This window comes from Drosophila kikkawai, chromosome 3R (genome assembly GCF_030179895.1).
Source record: "Drosophila kikkawai strain 14028-0561.14 chromosome 3R, DkikHiC1v2, whole genome shotgun sequence".
NCBI classification, from domain to species: domain Eukaryota; kingdom Metazoa; phylum Arthropoda; class Insecta; order Diptera; family Drosophilidae; genus Drosophila; species Drosophila kikkawai.
The window spans coordinates 32,765,545-32,781,115 of NC_091731.1; the positions used below are offsets into that span (position 1 = coordinate 32,765,545).

The window sequence follows — 15,571 nt, forward strand, 5'->3', positions numbered from 1 at the left end:
TTAGGCGCGATATTCCGAGAGAGTCGGACGACGTACGGGTACTATTATTTGCCGTACGGGTATATTTATGAAGAGTCGGAGAGCTGCACACAGCTGTTGCTACTGAGTCATACGTCACACGCCATGGATTTCGCCGGGTTCTTGGTGCTTTTCGTGGTGGCCTCGACACTGACCTCGAATTGCGAGACCCACGACTCTAGGGAATCGTACGGATCTCGATTTCAATACTCTTCATCCAACTGCCCCACATCCATGCGTATGTGCCACGTAAATGGAAGCTACGTTTACTGTGCCGAGATGGCTCCGGAAAAGGAAAAGGAAAGTGACCTGATCTATTGCACCTCTATGTTCTGCGAACCGGAGGAATTCCAGCACGATTACATCACGCGCAACCATGATCAAACACCTCATCAGAACAAGTGGAAAAGAGCCCGAACTGGTGAACGTGCCACTCTGCACGACGTCTGTCTCCTGAGAAACGGAATGCCCGTAACCAGACGCTGTCTTTGGGACAACTTCCGAGCGCGATGGGAGTCTTTGGAGGAGCACCCACCAGTCGTCTGTCTGCGGCACTTTAGGGAACCCACGATCAGCGGTGACTTGAACAGCCTGCACGATGACGTGCTGGAGGGCAGGAGGCGCACCAATGACACCCAGGGACGTCGCGAGATGACCGGAATGATGAGGACAATGTTCCGTCAGCGGAAGAGGACTCTCCTGCCCGCCGATATCCACGTAACTGGCCAGATGTTTGGTACTTTAATGCAGCAGGAGAAGGATGCCTCTGTGAGCGTGGACTTGGTCAGTGTCTGCAAGGAGATAATGTCTAGCGACACCCAGGTGTTGCGTCTATCCGCCGAGCTGAATGCCACCAACTCGCTGCTGAGCAACTTTGAGAGCTACATGGATGCGTTGCCGGGACAAATGGTTCCCACCGATAGATGTGGAAAGGTGGTCCCCAATCCAACCAGCGATGCCACTACCACAGCCACGACTGGCGTGGAAACCTACAACTTCTCCGATATCGGAGTCCAAGTATTGATAACAGGCAATCTTAGTGTTTTCTTCGCAAATCCCGGATGCGATGGGATTACTGGCATAGCCATCTACTCTGCTCAAGCGGATGGTAGGAGGTCTTCCTCTGGCGGATTCTGGTATCGCTTCCTACGTTCCACCGATGACTTGAAGAAGGTCAAGGCAGAGACCCACCTGGAGACGGCGGCCTTTCTTCCTGAGAATCTTTGGCAAGCGGTGAAAGCCAAGGGAGTAACTTACTTAATCTTCAAGGTCTACGCCCACGACGCTCTCTTTGTGGAAACCTCAAGGGATCGCAGTCGCAAGCCTCGAAGCAAAGTAATCTCCATTTCCATACCGGAACTTGAGGGTAAGTGCATAACGTAAAGCCCAATTTCTTATGATTAATATTTTCTCTATCTCACAGATAAATCCCTTCCTTTGCCTTTGCCATTTCTGCTTCGCAATGAGAACCTTCGCGATCCCGATGTGAGGTCCATTAACCTGGGCACTGGCTGCGGTTTCTGGAACTACAAGACCTGGAGCAGCGAAGGAGTGACCACCAGCAGCAGCTCGGACCTGCTGAGGGATACCATCATCGAGTGCCACACCCAACACCTCACCCAGTTCGCCTTTCTGGTGGGTGGTAGCTATCGTACAAACGACCTTGGAGAAGAGGTCCTAATAACGCCGCTGAACGAGCGCGTCCTCGACATCATCTCGATCGTGGGCTGCAGCATGTCGCTTCTGGGAATCTTTGGTATCTTTCTCACGGCCGCAGTCTTCAAGAGCTGGCGCAGTCAGGCCTCCACGAAGGTGCTCCTGCACCTGTGCCTGGCCATGTGCCTGCAGATGGTGCTCTTCGTGTTTCTCAACACGGATGATATATCGGAGCAGCTGGTGGTCAATGGCGATACCAAGCGCTGTGTGGCTCTAGGCGCAGCTTTGCAGTACTCCATCCTGGTGCTCTTCAGCTGGATGCTAATCATTGCCTTCCTGCAGTTCCAGCGATACGTGACCGTCATAGGCATCGAGAGGCCCAGCCATTATATTCTGAAGGCAGCGATTGTGGCCTGGTCATTGCCACTGATTCCCACTCTGCTGGTGGCCCTAATAGATCCCGATTCATACCTGCCCTCTGCTGCCCAGCTCTCCACGGACACTGGAATTTGCTATCCCTCGGGATATGGCCTCACCTTCGGAGTAGTCCTGCCCGTGACACTCATCACGGTGGCCAACCTGGTGATCTTCGTGTACGTGTTCTACAGCATCTCGCACTCCTTGAATCAGAGCATCCACAAATCCGAGCGGAAGATGGTGGTGAAGCAGATCAAGCTCTCAATCATGCTGTTCTTCCTGCTGGGACTCACCTGGATCTTTGGCATCTTTGCCTTCATGCAGGCGGGCGTGGCCTTCTCCTATATGTTCTGCATCACGGCCACCATGCAGGGATTTGTAATGTTTGTGTACTTTGTGCTCTTGGACGCGGCAAACCGACGGGCTTGGGCAAGTCTAATCTGCCCCACAAGGATGAAGATGGATGTACAGAAGCGCACCACCGAGCTGCAGTCGATGACCACCTCGTCGACTAACTATAACAGCAGATCCCACCAGTAGTTTCATCAAATCGCATATTTTCAACGAACAAATGGTCTTGCGCCAGTGTATTTATATATTTATTTTACTTGCCATTATGTATAGCTCTCTGTTTATAATTTCTGAGTATACTTGAATACTCAAACTGTTAAATAAAATAAGAAACTTATTCACCATTTTGTGAAATGGAGTCCGATTGTGTCACCTTTCTCGGAAGTAATTACTTTTTTTTAGGGAAGTCATGCTCGGAATATAGATTTCTTAAAGAAATGTATATTTTTTTCCAAGAAAAATTCAAGTTTGTGTCTCCATTGGGTCTGTCATATTTGTTATTATAGCTAATAAAAATTACAATTTATATAAACTACTATGGCTACTGTAAATTATTTCTTGGCCATAAGCTAATACACCTATGTACATATATATAGCAGATATTATCTTCAAACTGTTTATCTGCAAATAAGGGTAATAAAGATAGACATTTTTTTTATGAATCACTTCATTTATTTAAGAGCAGTGTTAGACTGTTAAGGAGGTGTGAACTCATTCAGGTAACATGAGTAAATATAAACAACATCGTCATTTATTTATTGGTAGTTTCCTGCCGCCAAACAAGTTTATTATTTCCTTAAATAAATACAAAAGATAGTGGCTCATTGCTCTCTATTGTTAAAAATCATTGATAAGGCAATTAAAACTTGAATTAAATTTAATTTGTAAAAGCTTCTATTAGCGGAACCCAGAAATTACCTACTTGATTTAACAATTTACTATACTTTTAGCAACGCGAGGGAAGAATCAAGCCAAATGGACAAACGATTATTTCGATTCCTCCACTAAGACTATTTACCAAACTGCAATCAATCAAAGAAAAAAATGTGAAAAGGTCTTGAGGACTCGTTTGCATTGAAAGTGCGCTGAAAGGAAAATGAAAGCAGGACCAGTTACAGACAAGTGCAATTTGAGTTGGCACTGCAGGGCTTCCTCCGTCAGCTGCAAAGCATTTCATCTTCTGGTCGTTTTGTTGGCAGCCATGTCACTGCCAATGGAAGCTGAGCACCTGGTAAGTGTTGAAGCCGTAAAAATTTAAGCAAACTTGAGGCACTCGACGAGTGTTTACTTCGATTCCATTTGCAGGTCATTCGAAGCTAAATTAAATGATTTCATGTGGAATGAAATGAATTTAAATTGCGACCACGCTCCATTGGCATTTTGGCTTAAACTCAAAAGTTTTGCCACGAAACTAAAGGACTCGAGACCTCCCCTTCTTCCTGGCCTCAAATTACACTTTAAATTGGTTTCTCTTTAAGCCATCAGCTGTCATTGTAATCTGGCTTAGACACAAGTGCCACTGCGAATCCATTTTCTGCACTAAATTGCATTCTGAAGTAAGGGCACTTAAGCAGCTTACTACAAAGCTTTTTCGAACCTGTATTATATTGCCTGCATGTGTCACTTATTGGCCCATTACAGTTGACGATTATAAAATCATCATCTCAACGCTTTGTTTGTATGTAATTTAATCGGTTTTTTTTATTTATATGTAAATGATTTATGGGTACTTGAAAATATGAAGTTGTGTGGTTTATATTTTATTATAAGCTTAACAATTTATATTGTAATTGTATTGTATCATGTTAAAGAAACTCCCCTTGGGAGATACTCTGGAAAATGTAAAAGGCAAACTCTCCGTCCCATTCAATCTCATCTAAACAAGTGAGCACAGATGCTGGTATGGAATTAATCGATATTTCAGTCGGGACTATTCCGATTTCGAATCCTGCACTCCCGCCAACATTTCCACTACACACATATGTGTATACACTCGATTCGTATCAATTGCAATCAATCAAAATGTGAATCACTTTGAAATGCAGAGACAATGAAAGCGAAGCCGGATCCAGGACCATAAACTGGCAAACTGCAATGGAATTTGATTTGCAGGACTTCACTTTGCCAGCTGCCAAGTTCGTCGTCGGTTGTAAACTTAGATTCCAAAGAGAGCTGCCAACGGATGCTGAGCACCTGGTAAGTGCTGAAGCCAGAGATTTTTTACTAAAGTTTGAACACTTGGGAAAATATTTTCTTTCATACGAAAACTAAATAGGAAAACAAAACGTAATGCATTTCTTATATTAGTATTTATAACTTTAGTACCCATTTTAAATTAGTCCTGCTCAATGCCATTGCCCAAGCTTAGTGGCAAGGTTCTGGCAATTTTCATTCAATTTTCCGCGGAAAAATTTACTCTTAAAAGGGGTGCTTATAAGCCGCTTACATTCAATGGAAACAAACTCTAGCGGACAGGTGAGCGAGCGGAAGCTGTGGAAACAGGTATTGCGTGCTAGCTGGACTGTGTAAATATTGGGAAATGATTGCTGCTAAATAATGCATTCTGTGGATAATAAAATAGTAGAAGCTGCGATCAAAAAATGCAAAGATGTAAAAACAAGAATATAGAAAATATATTAAATTTATCTTCACGTGTTTTACTACAAACATTTTAATAAAAACTTAAAATAAAACCTTTAAAGTATGCTCTTTGGGACTTTCGAAACATTTCTAAAAGAATTTTTATTCTTAAATAAATATACAGCACGAATTTCAAGTTCCGACTGTATGTTTTCTTTAAGGGGGTCTTCTCATTCAAAAGCCGTTTTTTGGACCCTTTTTAAAAAAATTCTTATTTGAAAACGCAAAGAATAATTGAAAACTTTTTTTATTTATTGTATTCAAAAATGTTCAAAGTAACTAAAAAAGTTGTTCTTGCCTCGATACGAGGGTTGTTCAAAGAGTAATGAGACTTCAAACTTGGTGGTCGAAAAAAAAGGTGCCGTCCTGGCGGCCACGATTCAGGGTCTCCAGAGCGTCCGAAATGAAAAATAAAAACGGGGTTATAATCAGAATTGATGTCATTTTCGGGTGACGGAACAGATTTTTTTTTAAATTTTTTTAAACAAAATGGCGGCCATTCAAAAAAAAAATTTCGATTTCGGGCTTTTTTTTTGTAGTTTAGTGTAAAAAAAAAATAGAAAAAAAATTTATAAAAAAATCTGTTCCGTCACCCGAGAATGGTGACAATTCTGCATCGATTCCACTTTGTTTCATGAAAATCGGTTCAGTTGAACTGGAGATATCATGGCCGCCAGTTCGAAAAACGTGGTTTCGAGATAAACGCGTTTGAAGTTTGAAAAAAGCTCATTTTGCATAGATCTTGCTTTACAAAAAAGGCCGTATCTTCTAAAGTATTTCGAATTTCTAAAAATCCTTTTGGGGACATATACACACCATCCCAAGCTATAAATAAATGCAAAAAAAAAAAAAATCGAAAAAAAAAAGTTGCCCAATGAGAAGACCCCCTTAAACAAAAAACGATACAAAAAAATCCTCAAAAATTTAAAGGTGCGGGCTTTTCCTCGACCCTCCCCTTTCAGCCCTATTTTAAACGCTCACCTCACCTGTTTGCAGCTGGCATTTTTTTGCACATTCCGAATAGCACACCCAAAAGGCTAGGCGAGGACATGTGCAACTATTAAAAATTATTTTCTTTTCACATTCCGGCCAGTGTTCGGCAGATATTTTATGATTCGAAACGTGCAAATGGCCAGGACTGTAGAACTCCAGGACTCCCTGGGGCAGCAGTCCTTAGGTGTGTGTGATATTTCGTACGTGCACCCACAACATGAACCCATAAATACGTATTGATTTTCCATTCGGCCACACACACCCTCGAGTATCTTATCGAAGCGAAGAGAAAGCAAAGAAAAGTCTTCGATGGGGGAAAAGCGAGCAACAATGGCTGGGACTCCAAGCTCCAAGACAGAGTTATGATTACGAAAGTTTCTTTAATGCGGCACTGTGAGCGGGAGCACATACTATAAATGGAAAATAAATGCGAGAAATTTGCCGCAATTTGCGACGCCCTGCGGAGTCACTGAACCGCAAAGCTGCAGAAATGTTGTTTATCAAATATTTATCGCACAAGTAGTTATTTCGCATACAACTTTTCGCAAAATTCCGGCAAATTGCAGCCAGACATGCAAATGGAATGGAATGCAGCAGAATGGATTTTTGTTTCTCCATCACAGATGAGAAATTGGTCGCAATCCGAGTGAGACATGTCTACATCACGAGTTCATTAATTCCAACTCCCGTATAATACAGTGCTCTACTATATAGTACTACAATCCGGTTACAGTAAAGCCCCATATGTTTTCGCTCCATTTGGCCTGACTAATGGCCATACATCGCCGATGCTGGGCATGTTGGCTGCTGCCTGCCGAAAATGGCGAGAGCCCTCATAACAAATTTGTTAGATGTGCGGAAATTTGTCAAGAGCATTTGCCACAACAAACAAACATGCGACGATGAAAAACACCGCATGTGTGTGACTGAATTTGTATCAAATTTATGGGGAAAACCAGCATAACAGTTGGACTTTGGATCAAAACAAATTATGGCAAATAGGGAAGAATATAACGAGAATTGGTAAATAAAATACCGTGTCTCTGGCAGAAAATTGTGGTTTTTGAAATGCCAAATTGATATACATAAAAATTAATGAGTTTTTAAAAATACAGAGAAACTGCCAATAAATAATATTGTACATCTACGTTATCATTCAACACTCGAACGATCTTTAAATATTTATGTACACCTCTAAAACTTACAAAAACCTCATACTCAAATTTATTTATTTAAAATCCCCCTGCAGTCATGGTGGAAACATATAAACAATTTATACAGCAATTGCGTAATAGTTATATAATCTTCACGGGTGAGTTATTTGCGGAAAAATTATGGCAAACACAATAACGAAATGTGCTTTTAGCTGCAGCCAGCAACACCAATGCCAAGGGCTCTCGGCCGGGCAATTAAAACTGCCAAAAAATAATGCCACCGCAAACTACAGTTGCCTGCTTTACGGTTTTGAATTGGCCCCGGACGAACTCAAAATGTTCAACAATGTGCCAGCAAAATCCTGTGGCTGCCATTTCGCTAAAACACAAAAAAAAAAAGGTGGCTGAGAAATTCCTTGACCAATGTCCCGGAGCCCAATTAAAACCTTTGGGAAAATTCCCATCGATTTTACAGAAGGACGGCGGTGGAATCGAAATTTATTATCAAACGACGGCAAACAGCTGCAGCGACTTAAATCGGCTTAAAAACTTTAAGGCCGCTAAGCCTTTCCGGCCTACTTGTAGGGGACACTCGACGCAAAAAAGGGCTGGTGCCGCATCAAAGAAAGTATTTTTAAATTTTTTAATTGGCAAAAAGGCAAATTAAAACTGTCGCCAGCAGGCAAAAGAAAAAATATAATTTAATATTACACGGGTCCTGCAAAAAGGAAATTAAAGGATAACGAAGGGAAGGGAGGAAATTGAACTCGAATAAAAATAAGGCCCATCTGTACTTCAACTGAGGCTGCCTTTTTAATGATTTTCAGGAACGGAAACATATATTCTTTGCTGTAATTTTTAGTTTATAATAAAGTCTACTTTCTTATTTTGATTCAATATAGTATATTTTTTGATTTCTGAATATTTAAAGGTGTTTATAAATATATCTCAAGAGTACAAGTATGAAAGTAATCAAAAATAAGATTTTGTATGTCCGAAATACCATTTTGAAAACTGAAAATGTTAAAACCATAGACATAATAACATACACACTTTAAACTTAATAATAATTTCGCTTAGTGTTTAATAAATTAAACAAATAAAATATTGAAATTAATTTCTGTAAATGTTTTGGTAAATATTGGTTGCTTTGGTTAAGGCTTATAACCATGGAGAACAGTGGAAGCCGTTGCTATCTAATCTGTATGTACTACCAGATTTCTATATCTATGCTCCAGCCTCTTAACTTACCAGAGGGAAGTTCATTTGGGCTTTAACAGTCTAGCAATAAAGTCGCGGTTCTTTAGTCCAGGCATTTGAGGCCAACAGAAACAGATTTGCCAAAGCAAAACATTCATAAATCATCCGAGAAAGTGAAACTAAACAATTGCCGAGGATTTGTGTGTGTACTGGCGTCCCTTTTGCCATTTCATCTCGAAATAATTAAGGCAAACAGAAATGAATTTGTGCACGTGCTGCGTTTAAGAAATTGCTTTTGCCCTCCACAGTTCTCTGGGGCACTTTTGGCTTGGCTTACTCGACTTTTCTGGCCTTTTATGTTTTGGCTGGTATTTCCTTCCTTCCAGCCAGTAAGCCTCGCCTCGCCTCTGTGTATAGTCTGTTCTTGGTTTATATTTTTTTGCTTTTTGTATTTTTTAATTTTCGCCCGAGTTTGCACAAGTTGCCCCATGCCATTTGTTGCTGTTGCCTTTGGTTTTGTGTCAACAACACAAAGCCGCACACATTGCAAACAGTTGCCCCAATCCTGTACCCGTTCCATTTCCATTTCCCATTGCCATTAAGGTTTCATGTTGCGCAATGCCATCCAAGACAATAGTTGCACGAACTGAACTTACCATGTGCATGTGCTGCCTGAACTGAACTGTGCTGCGAACTGCGACTCCTTTGGGGCATTCATATCTGCTGCCAGCCGGTCTAATATGGCTCGCCGGTCCTTTGTTTTCCCGCCCTTTTTTCCCCGCTTCGGCCGCCTTTCTTCCTTCATTTTGCGAGTTTGGTGAACAATGGAACGCAAAGCGGAAAAGTTTACAATTAGCTTGTCAACAATAGCCGGGCATACGCGGCGTATGCGTGATGTGCCCGAAACAGAGGAGAATTTTTGCACCATTCTTCTTAAATAAAGTAGAAGTCAGTGGTGTATACAACCACTTTTATGCAAATATCCCTTATATGCGTGAAAACGTAACAATTAACTTGCTCGGCTTGTATGTAAGTTACCCTGAACAGTCTTACTTTCTCCTGGAGGATATAGGATACATGTTTGATATGCTAATATTGCTAAAAGGCAAAAAAGTTTACAATGAAGTTGTCCGGAAAGGGTTGGTATACACGGCGTATGCGTGTTATGCTCTAACTAATTTAAAACTTCAATTTATTTTAGTCTGACATTTGCTAGTACAGTAGATATTACCTATAATCAATAATAATATTTAAAAAGGTTATAGAAACCTCAAAGTTTATTGCATTTTCTTTTGAGTATATTTCATTACCTTTTTACAATTACGATAATTTTTATAAAAATAATTTAAAATCTATATAAATTATTTTGATAACTTCTAGATAGATTATATGCATATAGGCCCTGTTTACTGTATTTAAACTATGCGAGACAGTTTATAAAAGCCCACCACGCATTTTAAGGAACCCCCTTCGCTGCCTTTCCAAATGAAAACCCCAAAAATAATTACCAAATTATTTTGGTAAACGTTCTACGCTTTCCCAGCTGAAAATCTTTATGCATATTTTATGCTGAAGCCAAAGAAGGCCAATGAAGAGGAAAATAGTGATGTAATAAAAAGCGCGAAATAAGCGGGGGCGAAGTGAAGTGAGCTGCGGAAGAAGGGTGAAGATTTAAGGGAACGTGAAATGGCGGCAACATGTTGCCGGAAGTGTTGGCCTGCAATTTACACAGGAAAAGTTGCTCTCGCCTTTCCGAAATTCCCGCGTGTGTGTGTGCGTGCCGCAGGGAGAAAAGTTTTCCAGCGTAAAAGGGTTAAGTGCAGAGCCCTGTATTAAGAATTGTGGAAGTTATGCCTGCTTGGAAAAGTTCACATGACAAAGTTGATGTTATGTTTCTTGCGATCTACCTAACACATTTAAATTTCAAATGAACGGAACTCATATTGCTTGTGTAAGCCGTACAATGTAGATTTTATCCAGCGCTTGGAAAAAAATTCCCCTATTAAAATCTTCTAATTATTATTTTATATTGTACAAAACCTATTTAAGTTGGTGAATGCCGGTTGGCAATTCAGTTCGTGATCGGAGCTCAAATGGAATAGAACTCGGATTCGCAATGAGTGGCGAATTTTGCTAAGCATTTGCCTGAGTAAATAATAAAATCAACCAAGCGAGAAGTCGGAGTTAAAAGTGTAATTATTAATCAGTTTGGATGAAATATAGGCGTGTGGCAACTACAAAGTCAAGGTTGAACAACAGATTTCATATGAAATATATCTTCCATTTGGAACTGGTGATGCAAGTGTAATTAAATAAATATAATATATAACTTTTAAAAATATACACAATTTATGAATTTGTCTGTTAAGTTTAATAAATAAAGTAAAAACAATGAAAACGGGCTTAAATTTAATAAAGTGAACATCAATTAATTAATTTATATTGAAAAACGTGTAAAAATAAATATATATAAATCAATAAAATATATAATATAATAGGTATATAAACAAGTATCAAAAATATATAAAAAAAACTCCAGAACGTGCAACGTGTGCAACTAATGATAGTTTATAAAATTTAAACTATTGTAAATGATTTTAGGGCTTGACTGTAATTATCCAAAATTATAGTAATTATTTACTGGCTAACAGAAGTTGCTAATGCAACTGAGTTTAAGCCAGTAGTTTTTAAATATATAATTATAAAGAAAGATAACCCTACCTCTTTCTTATTCATAAATTAAATAATAACTAAAATGGTTGAAAAAGCCTCTTTGGCCCGGCTTAAAAGCCTTGAGTGGGGGCGTCTCTTCAATATGTTTTACATAGAACCGGTGGTTTTCATGCTGGTATTCTCGCACATGCTGTCAGGTGAGCAAATCTCTCAATTAGTATAATAGTGGCTATAGCACGATCATCCCATTAGGTACCGTCATGCGTAATCAGCTGATTTATCAGACCTGCACGGTGATATTTCAGTACAATGAAAGTGACTGCAAACTTTTGGATAGCAAAAACACAACGGCAGAAACTCAGGTAACGAATTTAATTAATTTTAATTTAATTAGAAATAATGTAGAGTTATCAACAGGCCATTGAGACGGAACTGCAGTCATACGTGGCAAATATGTTTCTAACACGGACACTTTTTGAGAGCATTGTGCCGGCCATTTGTGGATTGTTTATAGGATCTTGGTCGGATCATTATGGCCGCAAACCTTTGCTCATAGTCTCCATGATTGGTGAGCTTGGTTTGTTAACTTATTTACTAATAAAATATAGAAATTCATGTATTTATTAGGCTTCTCTGCTTCTTCTCTGCTGTCGTCTGCCATTTGCTGGCTGTCCAATTACTATATGGTTAATCCCTGGTGGTACACCTTGGCCGCTCTGCCTCACTCCCTTCTCGGCGGCATGTGTGTATTTTCGGTGGCTGCCTTCTGCTTTATGACGGACACAACGGACAGGAATACCAGGCCTTACAGGTGGGTAACTATTTCTGTAATATGGATTAATATTTATTTATGTTTCTTTCAGAATGATTTTCATGGAGTTTATTCTCTTTGTGGCCCTCACCAGTGGCTCTTTGCTGTCCAGCTTTGTGTACGCCGCCACCAGTGCCGCCTTTGTCCAGAGTCTCTCCTGTTTAATAGTTATCCTAGCTACCTGGTTTATTATTTTCTACCTGCCGGAAAGTTTGGGAATGTGCCCGGATCAGGATGAAATTCCAGAAAAGGAGAAGGAAATTGTTGTGACAATTTCCGATCAAAAGCCCGAGGCACTTGAAAAGCGTGATGAGCCGCCGCCCAAATACGAGACACTCGAAAAACCGGGCATTGAAGAGAAAACTAAAGAGCCAGGATTGCTTAGCATCAAACACATTAAGGATATGTTTAGCACTTGCTTTAAGAGAAGAGAGAACAACGCTCACTCCATCATTTGGCTGGTTACCTTGGCTGGTTTTGTTTCCATCTTTGTTGGCGGTAAAACCATTATTTATTCACGCTTTGAATAATGATTGAACTGACGACATTCTCGTAGATGGCGTCATGACTGTGATGTATTTGTTCGTGCGTCAGCAGTTTCACATGACAGTGCGCGAGTTTACCATTTTCGAGACAGTGAGTCAATCGGTGCCGATGCTGGGAGCTCTACTGGGGATTCTTATACTAAGAAAGGTTAAGATTCTCGTGGATTTTTAAGCTAATATAAAATTTAAATAATATAAATCCTTTTTGCAGCTTTTTGGCCTGTCTGTGGTTACCTTGGCCTTACTTTCTCTAGTTTCGGAGATCCTTAGCAATGTGGCTAGGGGATATGCTCATTTGACGTGGCACCTGTACTTATCCGTGGCCTTGGGTGTCTTTCGCTCTATTCAAGGACCCATGTGCCGCACAATTATATCGAATATAGTGCCAGCTTCGGATACGGGTGAGAAAAATAGTTAAATTTTATATTGTCCCTTTAATATTATTTATTAAAACATCAGGCAAACTCTTTGCAATTGGCAACATTGTGCAATCTTTTGCTCCTTTTGGTAAGTAACAATTCTCCTTAAGTCTTCATTATTAATCATATTTAATCCCCAGTGGCTGCTCCTCTTTATACGGCAATTTACAAGAACTCATTGACCACAAATCCTGGAGCATTCAATTTCCTCAGCGCTGCCTTCTATTTGATAGCCTTCCTTCTAATTGGGTGAATATAAGGGTAAATCCATCATCGAACTCAATGATTTTCAATATGTATATTTGCAGCTGTGTGATGCGAATTAAATTCAAGCATCGAAACTTCTACGCCAAGTCGCTCAAGTAGCCAAAAGTAAACGGAATTTCCATTTACCATCAATATTGATTGTGGCAAGTTGGCCAACTTTACAAAGCTTTGTTTATGTGCTCGAGTCGAGAGAGAACTTTGTGTGGCCTGGCCTGGACTGGCCTGGTATTAAATAATTGGATTTTATAAACTGGTTTTTGTGTTTAGCTAATTTAATTGAAAACCGCAAAAAGGGAATTGGAAACCATTTCGATTTGCAACATGTGCAGTTACCAAATTAAAGGATTAACAAGCATTGGTTTTTCAATGACAGCCCTTCACGACACCAAATCAAATTACAAATGCTAACTAAATTGCAGCCATCGAGAGCTCCGATGCGAACTATTTATCGAACTATTTAATTGCATCAACTGGACATAAGTGACTGCACATTTTCATGCTTATCCGAAGAGAATTTATCTAATTGTTGGCTGTGTGTGTTGTGGTTACACTGAAAAGAATAACATGAAGGTGGCATTTGAGCCTTTTGAACTATTTAATATTTTCTAAAGATGAATAGTTCCTGGTTACATATTTATATAATTTTATTTAGAGATCTTAATTTATATATAAAATATATATTTATATAAACCAATATTTAATATATTCTCTTTATAGTGTATCACTTGGCCAGGTCCTTGCCGGTTTTTGCAATAAGGACATGCATAAGGCATGAGCTTTTAATAGTGCATAATTTATGGGCCAAAAGTTTGCGCAACATATAGCAAAGTTCAAACGTATTCGGGTGAATCATTTAGATTCATTTGGACTCGTTGTGACTTTGGCACGTTCCGCATGAATTTGTAATGTCGCCAATGCCAAAAGTTCAGGGCACAATTTGCGGCAATTTGAATTGTTGAACGTCAACTCGGCGATTAAATATTAAATTGCGACTCTATTATGCGCACAAAGGTATGCTATATGCGGCGGGGCCACGCGTGTGTCAAAATTCCTGCCCTATAAGCCCTGGCACATGGCCACAAGCCCCGGCAATCAGTATCGGGTTACTGGAATCGACGAACCAAAACCGAGTCATCAAATCACAGTCTTGTCTGGGGTTTAAGCATTAAAGCCGTGGGTGCTTTGAAAATGCTTCGAAAAAGCTTTGAAATCGTTTCGAAAGCGCTTTAAGATCGTCGCGCGTGCAACAAATAAACGAATCGCCACGACAATTCGCAATTCGCAGGGCATGAACTTGCACTTGCACTTGAACACGCCAACTTAATAGACTGTGTGTGTGGGTGTGGGTGTGTAAGGGGCGCGTGTTCTGGCGTGTCTTTGTTTGCACAGGAAAAGCGTTAACCATAAAAGGGAAACTTTGATGCGGATGCAAGTGCTGCTGGCAGCAGTTCAGCGTTTAACATTTCCGCTGGTTTCTGTGGCTGCTACACAGATGGAAAAAATTTGGAAAAAAAAACAATAAAACAAGGTTGAGATAGAACCCTTTTTCCAGTTATTTAAGATTTTACTTTTTTTTCCTGAAATTATTTACCTCTATGTTAAATTTATAAAAACTATAACCTTATTACCAATATGTACATCTTTACCAATTATTTATTTATATTATAGCTTAAACATGACATTAAAATAACATAAAAAAAATATAAATAAAACATAAAAGAACATCATCTTAGTATTCAATTAAAAAAATTGTTAATAGGCTCGTAGAAAATACTACAAATATATATAGAAAAAATTACCAAAAATTCAGAATTCTTTGGGTTATATACTCTTTCATTAATAACACCTAATCCAGAATCCTTTTTCTATAATTTTCTTAATTTTTATAAATTTTTAAATAAATCTAGAGCATTCTGTTAATTTTTTACCTGCTTATATCCTGATACCATTTCTTATCTTTACACCCATTTATTTCCAAAGCTAAAAGTCATCAAATGTCTCTGTCTAATTGAGCAGCCAGATAAGACGCACATAAAACTTTAAACAAAGTAGCGACCACTTCCGGTTGGCATGATTGATGGCCGTTTTAGAGGCTCGAACAGGAGCGACAGCTGGGGCACGTCAACGGGGCGCATACGTAATCGTTTATTAAACAAAACAAATTATGAGCTGCCAGCGGGCAAACAACATGCAAGTGTTGACGAAGGTCAAGTTTGGCATTTGCTAAGCGAAAGGTTGCTACCAATATAAAAGCGGCAAAAGAGCTGTTTCCTTCGTAAGCCCGTTACGTTATTACGTATACGCAAGGTATACCACTCTCGCGCTCTCTTGCCGAATTTCTCTTTGGCATTTCCCTCTCATTTTCCTGCGAGAGGCTATAAAACGGGAGAGCCGAGGACGAATCGAGTTAGTTTTGCTGAAGACTTT

The 15,571-nt window shown here is 39.8% G+C and overlaps 2 protein-coding genes across 2 annotated transcripts; both read left to right on the forward strand.

Moving 5' to 3' along the window:
- The first annotated feature begins 17 nt into the window (after window positions 1-17).
- On the forward strand, window positions 18-2,800 carry Mayo (mayo). Its single transcript, XM_017178218.2, has 2 exons — window positions 18-1,384; window positions 1,442-2,800. The coding sequence occupies exons 1-2, from the start codon at window positions 124-126 to the stop codon at window positions 2,629-2,631; spliced, it is 2,451 nt and encodes an 816-aa protein (XP_017033707.1). The 5' UTR covers window positions 18-123; the 3' UTR covers window positions 2,632-2,800.
- An 8,316-nt stretch (window positions 2,801-11,116) lies between these two features.
- On the forward strand, window positions 11,117-13,362 carry LOC108082782 (probable peptidoglycan muropeptide transporter SLC46). The gene is made up of 10 exons (XM_017178324.3): window positions 11,117-11,299; window positions 11,355-11,464; window positions 11,520-11,670; window positions 11,730-11,913; window positions 11,966-12,411; window positions 12,470-12,606; window positions 12,670-12,859; window positions 12,918-12,965; window positions 13,018-13,126; window positions 13,186-13,362. Exons 1-10 carry the CDS (start codon window positions 11,185-11,187, stop codon window positions 13,241-13,243), a joined length of 1,548 nt encoding a protein of 515 aa, XP_017033813.1. The 5' UTR covers window positions 11,117-11,184; the 3' UTR covers window positions 13,244-13,362.
- Window positions 13,363-15,571: the final 2,209 nt, after the last annotated feature.

What these genes read in the sequence shown, in the direction of transcription:
- Mayo (XM_017178218.2), top strand. Translation starts at nt 124, where the DNA reads ATGGATTTCGCCGGGTTCTTGGTGCTTTTCGTGGTGGCCTCGACACTG. An exon ending in TTCCATACCGGAACTTGAGG is followed by an intron (nt 1,385 to 1,441) that starts GTAAGTGCATAA and finishes TCTATCTCACAG; the next exon opens with ATAAATCCCTTCCTTTGCCT.
- LOC108082782 (XM_017178324.3), top strand. Translation starts at nt 11,185, where the DNA reads ATGGTTGAAAAAGCCTCTTTGGCCCGGCTTAAAAGCCTTGAGTGGGGG. An exon ending in TGTTTCCATCTTTGTTGGCG is followed by an intron (nt 12,412 to 12,469) that starts GTAAAACCATTA and finishes ACATTCTCGTAG; the next exon opens with ATGGCGTCATGACTGTGATG. An exon ending in AGTGCCAGCTTCGGATACGG is followed by an intron (nt 12,860 to 12,917) that starts GTGAGAAAAATA and finishes TTAAAACATCAG; the next exon opens with GCAAACTCTTTGCAATTGGC.